Genomic DNA, 25846 nt, shown 5'->3' on the forward strand with positions numbered 1-25846 from the left:
GTTCAGGGGTTGTTGGGGTGGGTCTTGGGGGTTGTCCCCACCATTGGTAGAGACACCTTCCACTAGACCATGCTGCTCAGAGCTCTGCCCAACCTGAACACTTCCAGGGATGGGGCAGCCACAACTTCTTTGGGCAACCCGTTCCAATACCTCACCAGCCTCACAGTAAGGAATTTTTTCCTAGTATCTAACCTAAACCTACTCAAAATCTTTCAGTTTGAAGCCATTCCCCCTTATCCTGTCACTCCAGGCCCTTGTAAATAGTCTCTCTCCATCTCTCTTGTGGGCTCCCTCCAGGTACTGGAAAGCCCCAACTAGGTCACCCCAAAGCCTTCTCTTTTCCAGGCTGAACAATCCCAACTCTCTCAGCCTTTCCTCACAGCAGAGGTGCTCCATCCCTCTAACCACCTTGGTGGCCTCCTCTGGACTCGCTCCAACAGGTCCATGTCCTTCCTGTGCTGGGGACCCCCTAGAGCTGGAGGCAGCACTGCAGGTGCCAGAGCAGAGGGGCAGAACCCCCCCTCATCTGGTGCCCACGCTGCTTTGGGTGCAGCCAAGGATACAATTTTCAGCCCAGGATACAAATGATGTTGTAACATTCTATACAAAAAAATGTTCCTCTGAGGAGAATCCGGGCGGGACATCTTTAGTAGGTATTACATCATTACACATTTACCTATTACACACATAAAAAGGCAATAAATTTTATAAAGAAATTTATTGTGCAAGAATGATTTTCATGCTCATTTACAATGAAATAATTAGTTTTAACAAATAATCATGCCATTGTATAATTTCAACACTAAACAGAATATTTACATTCAAGTTTACATCTTTGTTCAAGTTCCATGTACGATATTGTCAGAATTAAGTAAGAATGCATCTTCAAATCAAAGTTTGCATTTTTTTTTTACATAAAAATATCAGACATCTACTGGAAACGACAAATTTCCTTTCTTTGCAGTACCTTCATTTCCCAGCTACAGTACTGGAAAAGAACAAAACCAAACAGGAAACCCCAAACAAAACCCCATTCACAAAACCAACCTGCAGAAACCAGTGTCAGAGACATAAATCAATCTCCAATCAGCCAGGCATTTCCCACATGTTTAATGAGAAGCAGGCTGCAGAATAACCTCTGCACAACTGACTTTTGGGGGACAGTTTATGTCATCCTTGCAAGAGATCATTCATGCCTTAAGAAAATGAACCTCAGGACAGTTCTTCCACAAAACCTTAAATAACAGAAAGACTTGTTTTGTCAATATTGAAGTGAACATCATTTAATAGCACCAAACACACTTTGGAACTTTTTGTTCTTCCCCCACCCCCCCGTGATAGGAACACTGCACTGTGGTCTGGCAGCTTTTTAGAAACAAAGAACAAAAAAAAACCCCAAAAAGCAAAAAACAAAGAAAACCACAAACAAACAAAAAACTCCCAAACAAAAAACAAACAAACCACAAAAAAACCCAAACCCAAACAAAAACAACAAAAAAAATACCTCTCAAATACCCATCCCAAACATCTGCTGTATAGTAATGATTATAAAAAAAATAAGCCAGCAGTTCACAAACAGTCCACAGAAATAAAAACAAAACAAAAATCCAACATTAAAAAGAAAAAAAAAGAAAAAAGAAAAACAAAAGAAAAAAGAAAAAATAGTTTTAGTGTGCAGAAGTTTAAACTGTGACTTTTTGGTGCTGCTTTTTCCTCTTCACACTCTACAGTCTAAGGGAAATTCAGGCTTCAGCCTGCGTTTTCTTGGCCTGGATACAAATCTCTTGGTCCTTGGACAAAGGCTGCTAACACAGTCACCTCCTTCCCACCTCGACCTGAAAGTCAGCTCATATGACACCCAACCTCAGAAGTGGTTCTGAATTACAACTTACTGTGGTCCTGTTGTACAGCTCAAAAATACAACAGAATTTTTGCTTAGTTCCACAGTTCCATGTGATGCCTGCTATTCTAATCCACACTCTCCTATCAGTGCTTCACCTGCTCCCTAGGTTTCACTGCAGCCTGGAATTGTAACAAAGGAACCAGTGCACAGCTGCCAGTACACTGCCCTGACTCTTACATAAAGTTAAACCACAAAAAAAAAAAAAAGGTGATTGTCTTGGATTTTGGCTATGAATGTTACGGAGACTGATTTTGAAGATGCAAACCTAAACATTCCCACACTTTAAATAATCTTCATATTTGGCAGAGACTATTCCACTTTTTCTGTCTTCATGTTGTGACGTCTCCTGCAGAACTTGTGGGCTGAGGAACAGCCGTAGAAGGCTGTGCTGGTAACATTTCCAGCTCAGACTCACGGACAAATATGACGGCGTCGCCACTGACATTTATTAAACACTGAGCCTGGGAAAAAAGACAATACACAGTTACCAAACTATTAAACTATAATATATTTTATGTTTACTTATATCTGCTAGATATAAATACACAGAAAAGTCAATGGGGATCAGGAGAAAGACAAATCATTAGAATTCATTGGTGAAGCAATCTGTGCCATATTTTCTTTTATATTCACTCACTTGTGTGCTATCAAACACGCAGATGGAGTCTTGTAAGACACCACAAATTAAATATCTGGGTAGCTGTACTTGCTTTCACTACTGTTTTGAACACATTCCATTTGCCAAAACAACCATATTCAATTGTTAGTTGTTACTAATAAAGCTTTGTCCCTTTATGCACAAAATGAAGCATTTTATATCAGCAACTCCAGGTATTTTTACAGGGAGCTTGGATGAAAATCCTGCACTGCCACATCAGGAAAACTAAGTAGGTTCAGCACTTCTGTGCAACTGTTTCCTGCAATTTACTTCATTCTAGTAAACTCAGTACTTTTTTACCCATCTGGGTATTTCTGAAGTATATTCCTAATTTTGTGTTAAGGCAGGTGTTCGAGAAGTCTCTTGGCTTCTTCAAATATTATCACAAGATATCCAGAAGTGTTATGCAGACACGGCTCTCCAGAGCTGCTGGTTTTTAATTACATCAAATGTGTATTTGTATCATACTCATCACAACAGCACTGTTACTTCACATCATAATTTACCTGATTTTTGTTTGGATTCTCCATGAAAACACACTGCTTCATTATGTAGGAGACAACTGCATTCCCCCCTAGAGCTGCAACGTGAGCTCTCACCATTGCAAACACTTCAGCAATAAAAGCATGGAGAAAACCACTGACACCACCCTCCTAAAATGGAAAAAATATATTACATGTTATGTTAGGTCTAGATACAAGATGCTGAATACTTTTCTTAAATATTTATAAGCTGAATATTTCAGTGCATCTCAAATGCTGTATTGCAGAGAAGTTAAAAACTATTCACTGTTTAGCTGGTCACAGTTAAAGATCAGATGGAGAGAGACTATTTAAAAGGGCCTGGAGTGACAGGACAAAGGGGAATGGCTTCACGCTCTGACAGAGTGTAGATTAGATATAAGGAAGAAAGTCATCCTAGAGAAGTTGTGGGTGCCCCATCCCTGGTTGGATGGGGCTTTGAGAAACCTGGTCTAGTGGAAGGTCTCCCTGCCCATGCCAGGGGTTTGGAACTAGATGATCTTTAGTATCCAACCAAACTCAAACCATTCTGTGATTCTATGAACTTACTGTCTGAGGAAAAGTATGACAAGTAGGTTATTCATTTGTGACTCATTCTCTGCAGTCAGTATATTACATATGCCCATGCTTTTCAGACATTCCTGCACCTCTGCAGGAACATTTAACATTCCAATGACAGTTCAATAACAACTTTCTTTCATCAGGAAGGATACTGCCCTTTTTTTTTTTTTTGATAACTGGAAATCAAATAAAGAATAATTCATACTGAGGATTAACAAGATTTAGACTTCTTGGAAATTACCAGTAAGGAGTGGCCATTACCTCTGATCACTCCAACTTCATGTATGTTAATGACTGTCATTAGTTCTCAACACTCAGTAAAGAAATAATCCTTCAAAATAAAAAGTAAGCAAGGGACAGAGCAGAGACTTGAGCTATTCAAGCTATTTATTTATTTTATTTTCCTCCTTGAAGCCCAAAGGAACTTCTAGCCATCCCATTTCATTAATTTTTTTGACTTGATGGTGCTTGTGGGGAATTTTTACTTCTTTGGTGCCAAGCTGAATAATTTAAACTGATGTGAAAGGAGAAGGAAAACAACAAAGTATGGATTTTCCTAGATAACCCTTATGAAAGAATGTGAACAACTACACAGTGAGGAAAAATATACACCAACAGGCAACCAACCAAAAAAATAAAAATCCATAGAAAAAACTACGAAAATGAACGATCAAACAGAGCTCACTATTGGTTCAAAATATCTGTAACATTTCAAAATGAAAGTGAAAGGCAAGACCACCAAGACTTCCCACATGTGTGTGTGTGTGTGTGCCACTGGTGAAAATGAAAGAGGTACGCAGAAGAAGAGATTGAACTAAGCTGAACTTATATGGGCTGTACTCATATCTACTGGAAGAAGTATAATCTACCTTGAACAGATTCATAAAGACATTAAAAAAAACATATCCTGGATGAAAATTTATAAACAAAAGGGCAAGTATAACTTTAGCAATCCCAGCATAAAGCAGGAATGAAGTCAACTGCAGACAAAAATCAAAATTCAATGCAAGTTTGTTGTTCTCATGAAATTTTGATTTTTTCCAATTTTTTAACAGTTACAGAGACTGATAGGGAAAAAAATACATTATAAGCCTAATACAAAGTTTAATGACAGCAAGTAACAAAAAGATTAAAAATACCCACCTGTAAACAGCAAAACCTAAAATTATTGCTTCAATCAGACTTTAAATTATCATTCGTTTTTTATTCTGCTACACATTTCAGCCTATGAAAGCATTCATAGGGCCTTAATATTCTGTAAGCAATAACAACACAAATGCTGCTAATTACTTTCTAGTGGAACCTGAAACACATTGCTGGAGTTGGATATAACAAGTGCTCTGTTCTGACTCTGTTACAGCCTCAGGGCAATACTGTGCAACCAGTGTTACAACTAGTTTGTACCACAGCCTGTGTAGCTGAAGCAATTTAAATTAGCTGCCCTGGGTGCTGGAAACAGCACACTGACAGTATCCCAGAGACTGTACAACTGTCCCAGCTTCATGGAGGAGCTGAATCAAATTCTTGAGTGACCCATCTGTGTTGGGATCTGCTATCACAGTTACCAAAGCTGCTTATCAGCTACTGAACTTTTATCTACAGAAGCTGCACTTCATATAGAAATGTCACGTAACCATTTCCCTGGTCTGACCATACAACCTTTCGAAAATACTGTCCTTCTCACACATAGATTTCCCAAGTAAAAAGGGGCCGTAACTTGCAAAATCCAAACACAAGTTTGTCTGACCAAAATTTCTCTAGAGAGCTCACAGCTCCTTCTCTTGAAGGCTGATCATCTTTATCAACATCTGCTCTGTGATTTTATCCATGTGTTATCAGTAAGAAACAGCACCCCCTTCAGCACTGACAAACCAGGCAAGAGGTACTTGTGGTCAAAAGCAGAAAGATGCAGCTACTTCCCCAAAGGACATGAAAATGATAAGGAACATGGCTTGCATTTTGGCATCCTCAGAGGATTATTTGTTTTCCAGACCCAGACAGGAGATCACTGTTTGAGTATCACGAGCTACACCTGTAACCTGGTTGTGTGGTTACAGACCCCATGGCATACTTTTTGACATTCATCACACAGTTTTGTTGCAGAGAATGCACGGAATGCAATGGTAAAAATCAGCACAACAGTTACCTACGACATGGGTAACCTTGTGTTAACCAAAGAATTTTAAAATCCAAATACGCTGCAAAAGTTAATCATTGAGCTTGCTAAAAGAGAGAAGAATGGATGATTTGGTCTGGTGGTAGGGGTTAGATGATCTTTAAGACCCCTTCCAACCCAGGCCATTCTGTGATTCTATGAATTTATTTCTTTTAGCATTTAACTTAGTCTCTGGTTTGGGTTCAAATGATCCCAACTATCACTTTGGTCAAAAGATTCATTTTTCCCATATAGTTCTGTCTAGGAACTCATTGGTTTAGTATTATATCCAACTGAACAGCAATGGCAATGGTTAAGTAACCCTTTCCTAACGTTGCCAAACACGAAGCAGCTCTGTGTGTTCTCCACCAAGAGCAGTGCAATGGAACTTACTCCCCACTCAGCACCTGCCCTCAAGTGACACAAATCCTACTCCCTGGCTGTGCCATACTTCTACTCAAATCTCTTCAGATATCCACCTTTGATTATTACAATTAACAAAAAATGCTAATCCCTGGCACACAGCTCACCTCACGCAAAGAAGTGGTTTCTCGTATAAAAAACATGTTGATTATCCCAAGGTATTTGGTTATTTTAGCCCCAGGTAGAAAAGAAAGAGGTGTCATCTTAACAACTGAGACGGTAGAATTGGTGCATGACGGAACAGAACGGTGCCGTAAGTATCCCTCAGCCAGTGGACTTGCTTTATCAAGTGAAGCAGCTAAAAAGGTGGGAAAAAAACAGGAGAAAGTAACTATCAGGATCGACCACCGTTTCCCAAAACACAAAAAACTCTTCTTTATGGTTTCCAAATAGCTTGGTGACAACATTCAGCTGCCTGTGATGCTCAGCCATACCACGTGAGAAAGGAAAATCATCATGCAAAGCATGCAAAAGGAGACAAAAAGCTGAAATGGCATTTATTTGGAAGAGTGGCATTCCTGCAAAGGAAAACATTGAGGCGAGCAGCTGCACATACAACAATCAGTTATAAAGTGAAGGTAAAGAAAAAAGTGCCAACATTTTGAAATACGTATTCTGCTGGAGGAACAAATTACAGGAAGTGTGAAAGTTGTTGTGTTTCCCCAGTGCAGCATTTTCCATTAAAACAGGTATTAATCTCTGCTAATTTAAGCAAGATAGTCAGACCTGTGGCCAAAGAACTACTAAAAAACAACTCACCACTTGCTAATTTAGTGACCATTGCCTTGACTGTCACCTTGGTGATTGCTTCCTGTTTCTCACCCCAAATTTTCCAAGATCATACATACACCTACATCCATGCAGTGTATGTTATACAATTAGTAGGCGTACACATTTATCGAGAGCTAATTTTTACTAAGTGAACAGAAATACTGTATTTGGCTTTTTATGCTACTGGTTCATAAACCCTACGTGAGCTTACAGAGACGTCAACAATGTCGGCAGTTTTCACACTCAGAATTCATTCTACACGCGATCTGCAATGCTATTGCTGGGCAGGGAACTCCACTAGTCACCACTGGGAAATCAGAGATATGTCTCAGATTATCATAACGTGGTAGAAACAGCCGCCTACTTGTCTTAATTGATCCGCGCCTTATGGTCTGAGCTTTCAGTTTAATGAGCTCTATCCAGTTGTTGCATCTGTCTGCAAAGGAACTGTAATCAACTGACGTTGCTGAAAACACAGACAGAAAAACAAAAGAAAAAAAAACAGAAAAAAAAAATATGGATGATGTCTCTTGCTCATCTCAATGCTCCTTTTGAGGAAGCAATTACTGAGAGAGAACAACCATCCCTTTCCAGGTCTGTTTAAAGTTACAGTAGAGGTTTGGACTTGTCCAAACCAGTATACCGATTTCTGGTGATGTCCCAGCTCTGAACCAACTGCCTGACTGGGACTTCATCACTGAAAAAACATGCAAATACAGTCATTAACGACTTATGCTAGATTAGTTTTTTTTTAATCTCAGTTTAGGTATTAAGTTCTGGCTTCTTTAACTTTATTTTAAGCCTTTTTTAATTTCAATTTTCATTGCTGTTCTTTTCCTCACAAAGAGCTGCTGGTCATAATTTAAACTTCCCAACTGTCTTTATCAATAACTAACCTACAGACTGAAAAAAAAAAGCTTTGGTGATGAGGATAAGAGTCACAAGCTGAAACAACACCTCGGTTTTAAACACAAATGAATTCATACAAAATGCTGTCTTCTTGCCCCAACATCCTCCCTCCAACACCCCCTCCCGTTATCATTACAATAAGAAGTAAGAGTTGTTTCTGCTATGACTTTTTGGTATTAGTTGCAGGGGTGTTTGCATATCTTTAAAAAAAAAAAGGGTTTGCAAACACCGTTTCTTCATTACCCTGAAGAAACGGAAGGAACACATGCTAACTTCAAATTAAGACAAGCAAAACAGCTCTTTCAGGGAAATAATTTTCTGTCAGATAAAGTGGTATTCAATATATCTGACAGAGGGACACTTATTATTAACAAATCTGACTTTTGTCATTAAAAAACACATCAAAATATTACGATATCATTAAGCCATACCAGAGCATGCATTCTCAGTTAACTAGTAAACGCTTCCTGGATTAAGACACATCCAAAAAGAGTATACCAATATCCCAAGAATGCTCTTTCTGTGCTGGCATATAGCTAAATAAAGTAAACTCACCTCTCTGAGCAGCAGGAATACCTGTGTGGGAACTTGCACCCTCCAGGGTTTCTGATAAGACAAAATTAAGTCCGTTCAGAGAATATATTAAGCAGAGTCACACAGTACAGGACAGCAGCTTTCAAGAAAGGTGGAGAGACACTATTAACAAGGGCATGCAATGACAGGACAAGGGCAAATGGCTTCAAACTGGAATAGAGCAGGTTTAGATTAGATATTAGGAAAAAATCTTTCCTGTGAGAGCAGTGAGACACTGGCACAGGTTGCCCAGAGAAGTTGTGGCTGTCCCATCCCTGGAAGTGTTCAAGCCCAGGTCAGATGAGGCTCTGAGCAACCTGGTCTAGTGAAAGGTGTCCCTGCCCATGGCAGGGGGGTTGGAACTGGATGAGCTTTAAGGTCCCTTTCAACCCAAACAATTCTATGATTCTTATAAAAAATTTTACAGTAAAACATAAAAAACCACTCCCTCTATATAGTATCCTATGTACTTTGATAGGGGCAGAATTTCTACAAACAACTTACCAAATCTGTCTTGTAATTTTATATGATTATTTATTAAAATTCATTATTGTATAATGTTGTACACAAATATTTTTAAAATAACAATCCCACAGAAAAGTAACAATATATTAAATAAGCTGCTAAGTAAATGTAACTACAATGAAAGCTTGACTCTAGATGTGAAGAAATGACAGACGGAATAGTTATCCAGCTGAAAAGCTCTAAGGCTGTGTTCAGCACGATATGGAATGTGAAGAACATCAGGAAAAGGCATACATGGAAACAGGCTGCCCTCCACTGGTCAGTGCCCAGTACACAGGTAACAGTGTTACTAACAGTGACAGACACTCTCCAGTGTCTGAATATTTCCGGATAGCTCCTCTTTTTGAAACTAAAAGGTCAACAGTATCACAATGTGACCAACTAAAAGTTAAGCACATGCAAATGCCTTAAAAAAAATGCAAAGCAACAAGAATATTATTGCTGAAATTAATATGACCTCTGAAAGTACATGTGAATTTGACAGGTACCTTTCTTTATACAACTGATGTAATGTTTACTGTTTACTGTGTAAAGGAGCTCTTGAACATTTTAGTAAAAAAAGATTTACAGTAATTCACAGACACTAAATTTCCTTTTAGTAGCCATTTTGGTGAGTAGATAATCCAACAGTGGAGAAGGAAGTAAAGATGGCTGATTTCACTGAATGACCACCTGATTTTTCATGCAGCTGTAGAAAAACTGTGACAACCATTCTTGAAATGCTGCTCTATCTCAGGTAAAACAAAGCAGTTGTTTAACAGCTGAAGTGTGCTGCACTGTACAAATTATTAGCTATACAAGTTTAGGCTCCTTTCACTTGAAAATAAAAATCAGCATGCAACCAGTACTTGCTCAATAAAGTATTCCCCATCATGAAAACAATCAGATTAATTATCTGAGGCTGAGAAGACAGATGTACTTTCCATGGGCCATTTACAGAAGCAAAGCAGTATGCAGCAAGCCTAATTATTAGGTAATTTATAACTAAGTCAAATGACACCAAACACCCAGTGGTTTGCAGCATTTTCAATATTCTAAGTGCAAAGACAGAACTGCTACAGGAAATCTATAAAAAACCCAATGGAATTATTAGCCAACCCATCCTAAGTGAATCAAAAAATTTGACTTCAAAAGTAAATATACCCATTATGCTTAGGTAACAAAGAATATTTAAAGCATGTGAAAGTACAGATATTTTAAAGCCAAAGCAATCATGAAAGATCAGAACCCAAAAATCAATTTAAAACAATAGTTTAACATTCCTCCACTTAACTGACCTTTAGCTGGAGAGAATGGTTGAGAAGCAAGCGGATCAGAGCAAAGTTCCAATGGAAATTGTAGCTGTTCTTCATTATCTGTAGATGCTTCAACAATGAAAATATTCCCAATTGATAATTAACCCCCAAAATAAGATTTGCAAGTAATAATTTGCAGATTCAATTTAGTCAGGTCTGACTGGAACAGATTTTTTCAGCATATGCAAATAATTATGCAGTTCTGTAGGGACAGTTAGGTGTCTGACAATAAATCCAGCTGCAGCACTGAACAGAACCTGTGTTCCATTGAACAGGATTTGATTTCGTATTTTTAGGAAAAATACCAAGTCAATTCACGCATTTTAGTTCTGATTCTGCAGTTGGATATATGTCAACTAAACATTACAGTAAAAATTAACATATGGATTCATTTCACATGAAAGAAAACAATATGCTGAAGAAGTCAGCTATAACTAATGTTTTACAAGCATATGGCTCTGTCCACTACCTAATTCCATTCCTCAGAATCTAGCATCTTTAAAATTTTGTCTGAATTCCCATTTCCAGATTGCATATATACATTTCTAGCATAAGATGGTGCTTCATTAGCAAGATGACATATGTGGATTATAGTAGTATTTTCTATTCCCTCCATATTCCATATGCTTCACTGATCTCCAAAACCATTACTGACCTGCTTAAGGGTTTTCAGAAGGCTTTTTTCTTTAAGTATTATGAATAATTTATTTTCTACTTTCTTGAAGTAAGGACAAAATTTGGTGCCTATAAGAACAAATATTCTCTGATGACTTACACCACGTTTCAAAATACAATGGAAATGTCATCATCTGTTACACTGATTCTTTAGTTAAAAATAATCAAAGAAATATGGTAGATGGAATAAGGAAAAACCAAATTTTATCTTTGTATTACTGTAAGTTTGTTGATAATGTAAAGCAAATACCTAATAGTTGATCAGTAAGTCATCCTGCTGGAGGTACGTATATAAACTCTAAAAAACCTCTATGTTTTGAAAGAACCTCCCTGTAAAAATATTTATATGTAACTGAAATTAAAATGCAGACTCATTAAGTATGGGGGGGGAAAAAGGAAAGAAAAATACTATCTCTTTTCTTTATATGCCTCACAATATTTACCTCTTTGTTGTGATTTTTCTGTAGGGGCTTTGTTGGCTTGTAACGCTTGGTTTTTGTCATATGTAATTGCAACAGCTGTGACTGCAATCTGCAAATCAAAAATAGCTTATTAGGTAACTTAACACCTTGTGCAATCTGCAAAAATAATTTTGTACACAAGCAGCTTTTTGCATAGAAACAGAATGTGGGGAAAAAAAATCATCTGGGCATACCCATTAAAACCCTCAACAGCAGAGCCTAAAAGGTAATAGTAAGGTCTGTTGTTAGATCACACATCTGACAGTGTTTGTCCCACATTTGTGGATTTGTTCATCAGTTCTTTTCTTTTTCTTGGTGAACAGACATTAAAAAAGATCACTGAAATTCATTATCATAGTATTTGTAAGAGAAAATGGTGTTTAACTGAACACAGGAATGATGCTATACTTCTAAAAAAACCCCATTTTGTCTAAAAATGATGAAAATACGACACATCATCTTGAAATGGCAAAAAAAATTAAGACAATTATAATGACAGCAACAGGCAGAAACTGATGCACAGGAAGTTCCACCTGAACACGAGGAAGAACTTCTTTCTTGTGCAATAGAGGCTGTGCTCAAAGAGGCTGTGGAGTCTTCCTCACTGGGGATATTTCAGAACTATCTGGACACAGTCCTGTGCCATGTGCTCTGGGGTTGATCCTGCTTGAGCAGGGAGATGGGGCCAAAGCTGGTGAACTCAAGGCCATAATGTTCAGGGAAGAATAAAAATGAACTGTTGAGTTTCACTTCCAAATTCACCAGACATACAAGTAAATCAAATCATAGCCCAGTTCACTCTGAGCAGCAAACACCAATTAAAGGCCCAGACTGCCATGCCTACATGCTGAAAGTCAAAAGCAGCAGTTCACTCACCTGAACTAATTCATCCTCTGGCAGAGCAACTGTGAAGTTTACATGGCAAAGACAGCAGGGAACCATAGATCGGAGTTTAAAATACAAGCTCTGTTGAAGACAAGACATTTGTGTTACTCAAAAAACAAATCTATGGTTTATTGCAGAGAAATTAAGAATCAAAACTCTTTTCATAGCTGAAGTTGTGTAATCATATGTCTAGTTGACATGGTGGTGTTTGGTCAAAGGCTGGACTCAAATCTCAGAGATCTTTTCCAACCTATTTGCTTCTGTGATTCTGTATTAATTTTTTCTTGAAGAAGAACTACATGTGTGAAAAGTCAGGACAGAATGTCAGGACTCCTTCAAATTCAAAAAGCTTTGGAAATCCTTAATACACTAAAAAGGCTGAATTTAGTTCTAGAGCAACTAACAAACTAATTACAGACACTTTGTAGTCTAATTTCAAAAAGTAATTATGAAAAATGTTATTTTCAGTATAGCATAATTTTACTTTGCTTCCATTTGAACAATTAAAAAGTATTTAAAATAAGATTCTTACCTTCAACAGATTCTCACAGAGATCATTAAAGTTCTTATTAAGTGTTTGATTTGTTGGATTAATGTTGCTTAATCTGGATACTCTTACTGCTGTGAACATCTGAATTAGAAACAAGCATACATTTTTTGTTTTGCCAATATGAGGAAATATATTTTATCCAATATATTAAAACCAAAACAAATTCATAAAGAAGGAAAAAATAACGCATAACATGTTATCATACTCAGTACCTTGTGCTAAGTAACACAGCCAACAATCTGTTTAAGAGGCTTCAAAATCTAGCCAAGATCTTAATGAAGTCTAAAATCCTGATGTTCATATTTACTGTAATTACTTTTGTATTTTTGTATTAGATTCTCTGTTAAACAACAGCACTGAAAAAGCCCACAGGTTCTCATACTCTTTTTTTCTTACCAAAATACTACTTTTATTTCCAACCTAAGGGTATCCTTTTAATTTATCTTTGAAAAGTAGTGCTCTCTAATAGATATTTAAATTACTAGAGCATATTTCAACACAATTAGCAAAAAGTTTCAATTTTCTTTGAATAAATAACCTTACTTGAATTTCTGGTGTCCAGTTATTTATACCAGGCATAATTTCCGTGTTGCAACTGTAAAAACCTGTGAAGAAAATATTTGGGAAAGTCTATTTTATACGCTGACATATAAAAATACTTCTAAAGAAATATGTGACCTTAATGTTTTGCAAGTATTTTCCCTCGTAGTTTTGAATACTGAATAACACATCTGAAATGAGATTGACATTCAAAAAACAAATGTAGTAGTCTTAAAGGGAGGGCGAACACCCAAAATCCACAACTGCTCTGCCTAATTTCTAATAGCTAAACTGTGTACAAATGAGGAAATTTATCAACAAGGTGTGAAAGGAAAAGCTGAAAAGCCAACCTTTGTCAAACAACATAGAGATGCTATAAAGAAACTACCTGGAGACAGAGGGCAAATAAACAGCACTTAAAAAAAATTAATAAACAGCAAAGTAAGAAAATTTATAAACAGCAAATAGACAATGATGGAAGTCTGAAGATATAGTTAAATAAGCAGAAAAGAGGCCCATCTGGTAGAGCCAATATAAAAGCAAAAAATAAGCTAGAAAAGACATTGTGTAGCAGCTTGCAGAAGATATAAATATTAATAGATTTTCTTTCAGAACATCAAAAGCAGAAATTATATGAAAGAATCAAGTAAGATATGGAAAGAATATGAAGAGATGATAACACAAGAGCAGAAAACATGTCCTTTTTTTTTTACATCAGTGTTCACCACTGATGTAAGTAGAGCTTTCCACAATAGTGGAAAACCAGTCTCATGTTTATTTTCCATCAGAGAATCCATCTTAGAGATGTGTCTGAAGGAGACAAGTGGGCAAATGAAAAACAAAGATTCATATAAACAAGAGAAAAGGCAAAAATTCAAACAGCTGACCAAATGGCGTTGAGCTCTTAACTTAAACTTGCTCCACTACCAGAGGAGAGGATTCTTTAATCTTCAAGTAGTGAGGAGCTCTTACTGACTGGGATCTACTAATTATTTGCCTAATACAGATATCTCTTTTACTGGTCCATAGCAGCTATTCCAGAAAAGGGAGTTAATGGGCAGAAGGAAAAACAAGACACTGCAGAGGAGCTGAGAAGACTTTCCTAAGGAACAGCCATGGCTCACAAGCTGTCAAGAAGCATATAGACAAAAGGTCTCTGACTGAACCAGCCTACTTTGGACATCAGAAAGCGTATGGTAAGTTCCTTCAGCAAGGACTCTTTACCAAACTAACAGAATTAAGTGTCACTGAAGGAAATGCAATTATTATAAGACTGGAAAAAGAGAGACAAAATAAATTCTCCATTTTCACAGTAGAGACATCTGTAACTCAGGATTTTATGCTTCAAGCACATTCATAACTTATCTGCAAAAGAGGATAAAATGAGATGACTGCTGATGGCCTTATTTTAGGGTAGTAAATTCAACTGCAGCAGGACAATGGATAATCAATGAGGAATAAAAGATTTGGTGGTAATAACAGATAACTATGACAAGGATAGTTCTGAGCTCAACAGGACTTAAAATTATAAACACTTATACCAGTTATTAGGAAGGAAATGGTTACTTCCTCAGAAGAAACATGGGGAAACTCACAGTGACAACAAAGAGAACAAGGACAATCCAGTGTTCAGAGCAATTTCCATATAATGGACAACTACATTAACCTCTTATCCACATCCAGGAGTTCCATCAGGGAGGGTATGACAGAAATGTATACATCCACAAATAGCATAAAGATGATTGATACAAGGCAATAATTAGTTTTCTGTTCTACTTTAATTGACTTGAAACCCAAAAATTAGTCAGTCAGTCTAAAAATCTTCAGAAACAGTAATATTATCAGTTCTCATGGCATTTTTTAAAACAATTTTTAATAAAACTAGTTCCAGTTTTTCCCTTTGCAGCCTACAGTATAAAGTAGAAAAATAAGGTTTTAACTATACCAGAAGGTGGTGGAACATCTGTCAGTAAAGAATGTACGTCTTCCATTGCATCTGTATCATCAATCTGTAAAAAGGAATAATTGATGAAAATCATGTTGCTGTGCCAGTAAGAAGTCTCAGAAAGATGCAAAAATTCTGTCATCAAAAGATCTGCATCTGGCAGCTCGGCTGAGATTTTTGAAAAGGATTCTATGAACCAGACCTTTGAATCTTAACTAGCAGCCTATGATATGCTTAACACTCAAAAAATAGTTCCCTTAATTAGACTGAGTACAGCTATGTGCACAGAACACATACAAAATGCAGTAGATAATAATATAAAGAGATTTTATAAAACAATTTAAAATGCTTAATAAGGTTTCACATAAAACTCACAGTTTTTTCCAGCTAAGCTGTATTACACTGATGTGATTATTCTTTGCCTGTCCTAAAGACACATGAAAATCTTCCCAGCATTTTAAAAACCTTCCTTAGAAAGAACAGGAGAAAATGAAATGGGAAAAGGTGAATTTGGGGACTATTATTTTTTTCCAATCCAAATAACCTCTAGTCCATTCAACCTTATTTTAGTTCAGACTGCTACCTGCCCTGCTACCTTCTGTAAATATTTCTGTCATGTGTCTTTAGGTTTATTCTGCCTTATTGATCTGCAAGAGATCCAAGTTTAACCTCTAACTTCCAACATTTTCTTGCAAGTATTTTGGAAATCATTTAACTCCAGTATTAAAAGGTTCTCTGTCAAGTATTGTTTCTCCTTGTCCCTCTCCAAGTAAGAGGGTTTTGTCTTCTTTTTTTTTTCTCCTCAAAAACTCCCCAAAAAACTCAAATAATTAAAAAAACCAGACAGCTTTACTTGTCACAATTGCCTTCCCAGGACCTCTTAGCATTTCCTCATCACAGTGAACTTTTTCTTACATATTTCCAGTGAACAATGATTTACTCTTGAAAGGTCAGTCAGGAGCCTAATTAAAGCTCCTGGAATATTGTTTCTGACATCCAGTCTCTTTACAAAGGCAGTAGTAAATGATTTCACAGGTAAAAAAGTCTTTTTTTTCTATAAAGACCGAACTACCAAAACACAGGGATGTATATTCTAGGACCAACACATTCCTTAAACATCAGATTTTATTTTTCTTGCTAGCATTAGCACCATTTTTATGCACTCTGTAGTACACTACAGTACTTAGATTTTTTCCCTTCCACATGGGGATTCTAGAGCCCATCCTGGAGTTAATAAGGCAGAAGGAAGAATTCTCCAAAACTGTAGAAAAAGAGCTGAACTCTGCTCGTTGTGTATAATCATTGAATGGTTTGGGTTGGAAGGAACCTTAAAACTTCCCCTGTTCCAACCCCCCTTAACCAGTTAATCTTTGGTATAATGTATCACACTTCATGAGGCAACTGGACAGAAAAAGTATGCTGAGCTTTTATTATCACTGCCTGTCTTCTATTTGACAGCCTTTACAAGATAAATGAAGGCTGGGTTTACGTTTTTTCCAGTATTTAGTAGTCTTTGGGTTGGTTTTTTTTGGTTTTTTGTTTGTATGTTTCTTTGTTTTTTAATGCCTTACAAAATCCTCTATTTTTCACAAAGGCATTCGACCCCTTTTGCATTTAGCAAAGTGTTTTCTGATTTTCAATACAGTGCCTCCTCAGAGAGCATCAATCATAACTTTTGTTTTGAGGAAACAATTATGCTCCTGTCAGATTAAAATCAAAACCCTGTTAAGACCAGCTGCAAAAAATACTTGCTGAAAACTGTCCTCTTCCCTTTTTAATTTGAGAGTTAACTGGCACCAAAGTTACTTTTAGGGACTTCCCAGTTTACTTTGTAATACACTGGAAAACCAAAGAAGAGCAGAAGCACTAACCTATCTGAATTTATTATACCAACCTCTCCCAACCTGTTATTTTTCCACTCTCTTTTTATACCTCTGTTTTCAAACGAACTGCTGTTACAGTGCTCTCTTATTCTCCCTATCTACAAATTTTCATCCAGATTACTTTCTATGAAGATGGTGATTTGTGAAGATTAACAGTCTCGAATGTAGCTTAGGCTGCAATTACAGGTTGTAATTTAAAGTGTTTTCTTAGCCAGGGACAGGTATTTGTAATACCTGTATCTACAGGATGATCAAAACTCTAGCCCTTCTTTAATACTTGCCTACTGTCCTTCAAAACTGTACAATGTTAAAATCACATCTTTGAATTTTATTAAATAGAGAAGTTCTTTATCTACAGGTGTTGTTCTTCTTTCTAGTTGTAAGTGTACAAAGAATTGGAACGTATTGTTGGAAGCTATGAATTCTTTAACTGTAAAGAGCATCAGCAGAAATTCAGAAAAGCAAGTCTTCTTTTATTTGCTCTCTTGACACATGCAGTTTTTTGAATGCTTTTAATACCACCAGTTCTGGAAACTAATTATTCTGAATATTCAACTATAACAATAAAAGCTTTACAGCTGGAAGAATATACAAGCTTTTTTTTTTGCTAAATTGTGACAACACAGAACTTCCATGTTTATAAAAATATATTTAAGTTTTTGATCAGTCTGATCTGCTGCTTGAAGTAGGCAGAAGGGCATTTCTTAATAGCTCTTAATTATTATTCTAGATATTGCTACATGTCCATGAACAGCAGGGCAATCTTTTTTCAGATACTGTCCCTAGGCATAATACAGCTGTGCTTGAAGTGAACAGAAAAAGAAAGACAAAGCAAAATCCAATACTTAACAATTTCTACTGATACAAAATGGAAAAAAAATTACACAATTTAAGAAGTGTCCTTGGAGATGAGTAAGAAAACTTCTCTCAGTTTTTTCTAAATATATACTTGAGGAGAAGAAAAATATGAACATGAATATTGAAAACGTTTATCACCTCCAAGACAAAAGCATCCTTTTTCCCATGTGAAAGGTCAAGCTCTGTAACTTCATCAGAGCTTTCTGACTGGGATCTTAATAGCCTGGAACGTTGTCTTGGCTCTGGAATGGGAGACCCTATGATTTCTTCAGGTAGTTCCTAAAAAGGACATAAGAATTAGCAGATGTTCTACATAGCTTAGAAGTAATTTCAATTAGAAACAACTTGTTAACAGTTCTAAGAATCAGAACATTCTGAAAATAATTTTACTGTGAAATAAATCTAAATAAGTACAAACTGGTTTAGAATCACAGAATCACAGAACAGAATATCCTGAGTTGGAAGGACCAGGTTACCGCATAGGGTGCTATTGTAAAGTTCTTATTTAAATTATGCCTGTACTGATCTTGAAAAATCTCGAAGATTGAGATAGTGTATGGAAGTTCCTAGCTGAGTGAAAAGTGCTAGGGATTTCATCCAAGCCAAGGTTGAGACCGAATTCTTTTTAACATAAAAAACCCACATAATATGACACAGATTTGTGAAACAGCCTGGCTCACTCCCAGAAGTTACAGATTTCTTCAGGATTCTTTTGGCTATGGGGCTAAAGAGATCTGAAAAATCCAGTAGCTTCCCAAAATACAGCTAAAAGATCTATATCTCTATTAATAAAGAAACTTATGTTCAATGATTCAGTCGCTAAGGAGTCATGGATATACATCGTGTGTATGTTTGATTCAGATTGTTTTACTTTTAAAGCATAAAATATTTACTTACTGGAGGATTAATCTCATAAAGTTCCTTGTTTTTTGCTATCGTGTCGTTTATTTTCTTTTGCATATGAGATATGTGCTGCTCATAGGTGCCATCATTTGGAGTCTTCCCAGCAATCTGAATACCACCAGGTGTTGGCAAAGCTGCTAGATAAACACCTGTTGCAGACTTTTAAAAAGTCATTAAGAAAAAAGACAATTACATAAGCATGTACTGCTAACATTTGCAGATAAAGTTTTCCACAATGCAGATAAAGTTTTCCATAATGCTCGTGCAGTAACAGACAGCACTGTGACATGCACTGACAGCACGGCCTCTTGCCACAATAAATGGATTTCTCTCTCCCATTCACTTATGAGGGAAAAAATCCCACTTATAAAAAATCCCGCTATTCTTTCAGTAAATTCTCTCCTTCTCATGGATTTTTCCATAGTGGAGCACTTCACTTACCTAAAAATTCTGAAAAGACTAAACATTAAAACCTCTGCCCCAGGATATTTTGCATAAGCAAGTGATGGTTTTGAGGATTTAAAACTTGACCCAAGCATTGACAGTGTCACTGAAATTGTGACAATTCTATTTCTGTTTACAGAAAACAGATCATGGAAGACAAAAAGAACATGCAAGCTAGTCAGTATTACCCAAACACCCTCTGATGCAGGAAGAAGCAGCACATTTCACTATTCTAACCCAACATGACAGAATGGGGTTAGAAAAATACCATTAATGAACAATTCTTGACTCTAAGACACTTCCAATCTATCACTTATTTCTTCACTGCCATCACAGAAGAGGCAACAAACCTTCCTCTCGTTGGCAACTAACCAGAAGATTTACTGAGTCTAAATTGACCTTACTTGTCATGGAACTGTAATGCAATTTGAGGAATAGGGACTTCTTTCACAGGACCTTTAAAGAACACAATCGTTTTTCTGAAATTTATGCCATTAAACCATTTAAAATCTCTTTTCCTCTCATCCCCTTTCTAGTAATCTTGTCCTCTAACAAGGTTTCAAGAGATTTGAATCTTCCTTCTCTGCTGATGAAAGACAGTCTGCCCTGATTTGACAATAATTAGACACCTTGTTCCTTTCCACCAGTTCATTTATTCTTAAAATGACATTTTAATATCTCTAGTCACTCTGAATTCCACAACACTGCTATGTCTTCTTGAACAAATACTGTAAGAAAGCCAAAGAATCTGAAGATTCAAACTGTACTTACTGCTAACCCCATTAGCATATTTTCCCCCACGGTGATCTGGATTCTCAGCCCAAACAGAGCATTCATTCCTCTCAGCTTCAGTTTATTCATCAGCTGTGTGTGCACTTCATATTCCATAAATGGCAGGAGGTTACTGATAGAGGTCGCGTTTGCTTCAGCTTGAGCTTTCTTCTTCAGACGGCATAACCTGCCAACACAGAGCAGCACGTGAGAGCTGCAGAGATCAGCAGACACAGAGTCCTAATGGGTTAGGGAAGATTCAAAGTCATCATAGGGTATTTTGAGTTTTTTCCTCATTGTATAACCGAATACAATCAGTTTCTTTTTACTGTATTTTAAAATTCAGTAAAATACTAAATTCTCATCAGGAAGATCAACGCAGACTGAGGTACCGAGTCTCAATAAGCAAGGTTTGATTTTTAATAGGAACTGTATTATATTAAACTGTATTCTATTCGCAATTAAAATGGGTAACATAAAAAGTAAACTTATCAAGCAGAACAATTCATAACCTTCAGCAGCATTCAAAAATATTCCTTATCAAAGCAGATTATCAAGTACAAAAATTACAAATAATGTATTTTTTGCAAATTACTGAATGATACCTCATTTCTTAAAATATGCTTAAGGACTGTTATCAGATTGAAACAACACTCACCACACAGGGCTTTTGTCATAACAGTCTGACAGCGTAGAATAAATATGCAACATTAAGACCTTATCTACAGATTCCTGATAAGCATGTACTGGATATTTGGCTAAACATATTAACGCTCCTATCACATAGCAGTAACTGTTAAAAGTTTGCCCTGATTATTACAAGGCAAATTCTGTAGACAAACACAGCTCTCTTGCTATTGCAAGTTGTCTGGTAGCTGTTAAACACCACCATTATACCCCCTCAAAAAAAATTATTTCAAGGGATAGTTCCTGCAGGCCTTTTCAATTAAGCCTCAGAACTGATGAGGTGTATTCTTTTGGATTGCTGCAAGTGTAAAATAAAATGCCAGTTCTTTACAAGAACTCCTTCAGACTGTGTCATCTGAAAACTTGTATTTTCAGCTTTGCTTTGAGTAAGACTCCAAATGTAAACATTCATTTCTCTTGCTGCAAACCTCAAACACTTCAGGTACAAGCACAGGAGATTACAGCTCCTGGTAGAACTTTCAAAATTCCTATTAATACAGTTATTGAAGACACACATTGGAATAAAGAAAAACAATCCCACCCAAGTGCCCTCACAACTCAAGCATTAACCTGACTGAAAGTATTTATCTTAAAAGAATAAAAGAAAGAGTATAGCAATCCCATCTCTGGCTATATTATGTCAGTTATATTCTACTCTTTGGGTTTAGTCCTACAAGCTGAAATTCAAAGCCCAGACCAGTAATACTTTCAGAGAGAAATTTTGTTCAAAAGGAGCACATGCCAACCGTCCGTTTTAGTGATACAAATGGGCAACGCTTTCTTCAATGGACCTCACTTGCTACACGATCAGGAAAACATACTAACTTAACAAACTGTAACAAGTTTATCTCAAAATCTTTCTACAGCTTCAGTTTTTTGTTTCGTTGGTTTTGGGGGTTTTTCTTGAGGAATGGGAACGTTTTAAGAAATGAATTCTTGAGAAAATGACACATCTGTATGTGCTCCAGAGACATATCGGGGACCACTGTTTAACACAAAGTAAATTTCCCAAATGGTGCTGAACACAGAGTTTAATCATACAATGGCCTAGGTTGGAAAGGATCTTAAAGATCATCCAGTTCCAACCCCCCCTGCTGTGGACAGGGACACCTTCCACTAGACCAGGTTGCTCAGAGCCCCATCCAACCTGGATTTGAACACTTGCAGGATTGGGGCATCCACAACTTCTCTGGGCAACCTGTTCCAGTGTCTCATCACCCTCACATTAAAGAATTTCTTTCCAATACCCAATCTAAAGCTCCTCTCTGTCAGTTTGAAGCCATTCTCCTCTGTCCTGTCACTCCAGGCCCTTGCAAATAGTCTCTCTCCATCTTTCTTGTAGGCTCCCTTCAGGTACTGGGAAGTCACCCCAAAGCCTTCTCTTCTCCAGGCTGAGCAATCCCAATTCTCTCAGCCTTTCTTCCATCCCTCTAATCAACTTGGCCTCCTCTAGACCTGTTCCAACAGGTTCATATCCTTCCTGTGCTGGGGCCCCCAGAGTCAGATGCAGCACTGCAGGTGGGGTCTCACCAGAGCAGAGGGGCAGAATCACTCAGAGCTTTGGCCACTCATGTCTTGAAAACTCCCCAAAGATGGAGACTGCATAACCTCCAAGACAATCTGCCCCACTCCCTGACTGTCCTAGTGAGTAAGTGGCTTTTCATGCACTCTGAATCTCTCTTGCTTCAATTGGGCCTCACTCTCCCACTGTGCAGACCCTGGCTACACATGCTCTATAACCTCCTTTTAGATACTGGTAGGCTGTTATTAAGTGTCCCTAAATCCCTCTCCAGACTGAACAAGTCCAGCACGTGCATCTTCTCAGCATAGGACAGGTACTCCTTACTCCCTTGCCGGCCCTCCAAACTTGCTCTATCATTTTCTGATGTCTATCCTACTCTCAGAGGAGGACAAAAATGAACAGGTACCGTATTGGCTGGTTCCACTCACTGTGGTGTAACAGGCAAACTTGAAGAAAATGCAGTCCATCATCCCCTCCACATCATGAAGAGGTTCAACAGGACAGGTCCCACCACAGACTCTGTTATACTTGTCATGGCCATCCAGGTAGGTTACAAAACATAAACCACTACTCTCTCAGCACAAATATCCAACCAGTTATTTACCCACGTGGCTGGCCACCCATACAGATTGTACATAGCTGTCCCTTCCTTCTTTCCCACTTTTTTCTCTTTTCCAAAAGCAAAGACCACAGCATAAAACAGGACATAGCCAACAATTCCACAGTTCAGTTATGGACATCAGCATGGAATTAACACAACTGACTGAAACAGTTCATTCAGGTGAACCTGCCTACAGCAAGGGAGTTGGAACTCAATGATCTTCAAGGTCCCCTTCCAACTCAAACAATTCTATGTTTCTATGATAATTAAGTTTCCAGTGGAAGAGCTGTATCTAACCATTTTAGCAGTCCCAAACAGCAAGAAAAAGCATGAAAAAGTTCACATCCAGGCAGAAAAAATGTAACAATCCTTACTGGCAATTAAAAACAAAAGCAGAACATTTAGCAAATGTTTATCAACATGGGTAAGTTCACAGATGTCCATCAACAGACGTGACACAACATAGAGGGAGGAGTAGGCTGTTCTCCTCTTCCTTCTCCTGTTCCCTAATACCTAGCAATTCAACATAAAAATACAAAGTTTGATGACATACTGGATTTTAGCAACAGGAATTATTTCAAGGATCTCCAAAACTTTACTAAGGAAACATTTTGATAGATACCTGGCTTGAATAAGACATCCCTTCCCAATAACTATTGCTTCTACTGGAAGATCAATTGTGGTGAAAAGGACATCAGGAACTTTTTGCTTCCTGCAGTTGTAACAGTAAGTGAGGTGAGCAGGGAATGGCATGTTCAATTCATCATATGGTATATGGCAAAATCCACAACCTGGTGGTGAAGCTTCTTCAATCCTAAAAATACATTATGGAGAACATACTTAAAACATCTGCATCTTTTTAACAGTGATCAATAAGTGCATGTGTATAAACACTACAGATACCTACTTAAATTATACACTGCAGCTCTACTCTGCTCCATTACACCAATGTGATAAGTATTACATTATATGAATTAGAAGAACACAATTAGGTTAATTGATACTAGCTAAAACACTATAAATAAAACTTGCATTGAAACTTGCTACGCAAGGATTGAGAAAAAGCACAATTTATATAAACCTAAAACATTACTGAGCTGCCTTTAGGCATAACTCCTAAGTGTAGTCCATGGTACAACAGTTGGATGATGAATTTGCTGTACCAAACACAATGAAAAGTCTCTTTTACGTTGACTGTGTCCAAAAACCTATACAAACCCAATGAGCAGAATATAAACAACAAACCAACCATCCTGAGAAGCAGCACAATATATATTAACATTGTAAGAAGAATAGCAAGATTATTTCCTAAGATAAGGTATTAGGTAAAACTTGTTATCCACTTAAAACACTTAGTCCCACTCCCACAAACAATACCCAGGAATGACCACTATAAAAATATGACCAAGGAAAGCACAGGCTAACTGCACCACTGCTGATTTATTCTGTTTCATGTGAACAAGTCTCAGTGATTTTGAAGAGGTGCTTAAGCAAATCTCATAGATTTGGAACATTATTAATCATAAGACTTTGGCAAATATATTTTGCCTCAAGCATTAGCTTTGTCTGTTGTTTACCTTTCTTTGGCATTTCTAGCCTATGCCAAGACTCTCAGTAGCGCCAAAATACATATTTTGATAAAAGTGCAATTTCCTTTATATTATAAACATGACACTTCTTTCTCTCCATCATATAGTGACTACTACAAAGACAAGTATTTTTGTTCTGGCTACAATTTTTAAAAGTCTATCTACACTAGAAGATAATGACCAAAAAAGTAAAAGAATAATAAATAATACTACATTGGCTGGTTTATTATGGAAAAAGTAATGAGAATGCTAAAGTGTAATAAATAGCCTTGCTTATAGGTACAGTAATCCCTTGAAATATTTAAACACTATCCTGATGAACACATAATAAGTCACCAGTATGCATTAGTTAATTTAATTATTTTTTTCCCCAAAGTAACTGTTTGGCAATACCCATTCTTCAACTTTTATTTGCAAAAGCAGAAACAAATGGAAACTTCATGTTTGTCCTTCAGTTTCATGATTCTGTTCACAAACTTCAAATAAAACATTTTGTAATAATCTGGCACCATCTTTGTCTCACAATCAAGTTATTTTATCTCCCATGGAGCTCTTAAATAGTATATATAGAGCATATATACACATATTACAGCTACAGCTGCTTTTGGCTTACGTATTTCATCAAACATCTGTCATTTTTACAGTGTGATATAAAGTTGAGAAAGATACCTGAAGAGCAGCAAAGAAAAAAAACTGAGTTATGATCTGTGTTAGTAGTCAAATGTGTTACCTTATTCAGACTGTTAGAAATAAAAACAGAATATCTAATTTGGTGCAGAGTTCCATTACTTCTGTGGTTGTTGTTGTTAGTGAAAAGCAGTAAAGTGGTTGGTCCCGCATCCTGCACTGTAACACTGTAACCTACCCTAATAGAGAAGAACTATCTTGGCTCTGAGGAAAAAAATCAACCTCTCCCTTCTCTGACCCTATGGAAAAGAAGCCAGGCTGCCATGACAACCTTTGTTCCAAACAGCCTTCCATGGTGCCATCCTGAAGGAACCTAGGGTTCAGTACAGCTGCTGTGCCAGACGCGGACAAAATACAGACCTCTTCACTATAAGAGAAAAGAATGACAACAAAGTGAATTCCTACTACTCAGTGATGCTTTCATCTAGAACTATTAGATTAAAAGGCTGGTACAAAAGACTCCATGAATTCAATATTACTATTAATTTTGTACATTTCTGCAATTTTATCCATTCGATCTCACCAACTCTTCTGGCATTTAAACCATTGTA

General features: G+C 37.1%; 1 protein-coding gene across 13 annotated transcripts in view; it reads right to left on the reverse strand.

Annotated features, from left to right (window-relative positions):
* Positions 1-699: 699 nt before the first annotated feature.
* The window catches only part of C2CD5 (C2 calcium dependent domain containing 5), a 66066-nt gene continuing 40919 nt past the window's right edge, over positions 700-25846 (reverse strand). For 6 of the 13 annotated variants that reach the window (XM_027680789.1, XM_027680794.1, XM_027680785.1 and 3 more), the window contains 16 exons: positions 25567-25662; positions 23642-23833; positions 20210-20396; positions 18989-19153; positions 18230-18370; positions 15351-15414; positions 13409-13470; positions 12848-12946; positions 12307-12396; positions 11413-11500; positions 10277-10363; positions 8457-8507; positions 7357-7458; positions 6329-6519; positions 3068-3214; positions 700-2364 (listed from right to left, as the gene is read on the reverse strand). In XM_027680789.1, the coding sequence (XP_027536590.1) occupies positions 2233-2364; positions 3068-3214; positions 6329-6519; positions 7357-7458; positions 8457-8507; positions 10277-10363; positions 11413-11500; positions 12307-12396; positions 12848-12946; positions 13409-13470; positions 15351-15414; positions 18230-18370; positions 18989-19153; positions 20210-20396; positions 23642-23833; positions 25567-25662 (1894 nt within the window). In that variant the 3' untranslated portion in view covers positions 700-2232. Of the gene's footprint in view, positions 2365-3067; positions 3215-6328; positions 6520-7356; positions 7459-8456; positions 8508-10276; positions 10364-11412; positions 11501-12306; positions 12397-12847; positions 12947-13408; positions 13471-15350; positions 15415-18229; positions 18371-18988; positions 19154-20209; positions 20397-23641; positions 23834-25473; positions 25663-25846 lie in introns of all 13 variants that reach the window. The other 7 variants (XM_027680786.1, XM_027680781.1, XM_027680780.1 and 4 more) reach the window with 3 other exon arrangements.

This window comes from Neopelma chrysocephalum, unplaced genomic scaffold (genome assembly GCF_003984885.1).
Source record: "Neopelma chrysocephalum unplaced genomic scaffold, ASM398488v2 Primary Assembly neopelma1_59, whole genome shotgun sequence".
NCBI classification, from domain to species: Eukaryota; Metazoa; Chordata; class Aves; order Passeriformes; family Pipridae; genus Neopelma; species Neopelma chrysocephalum.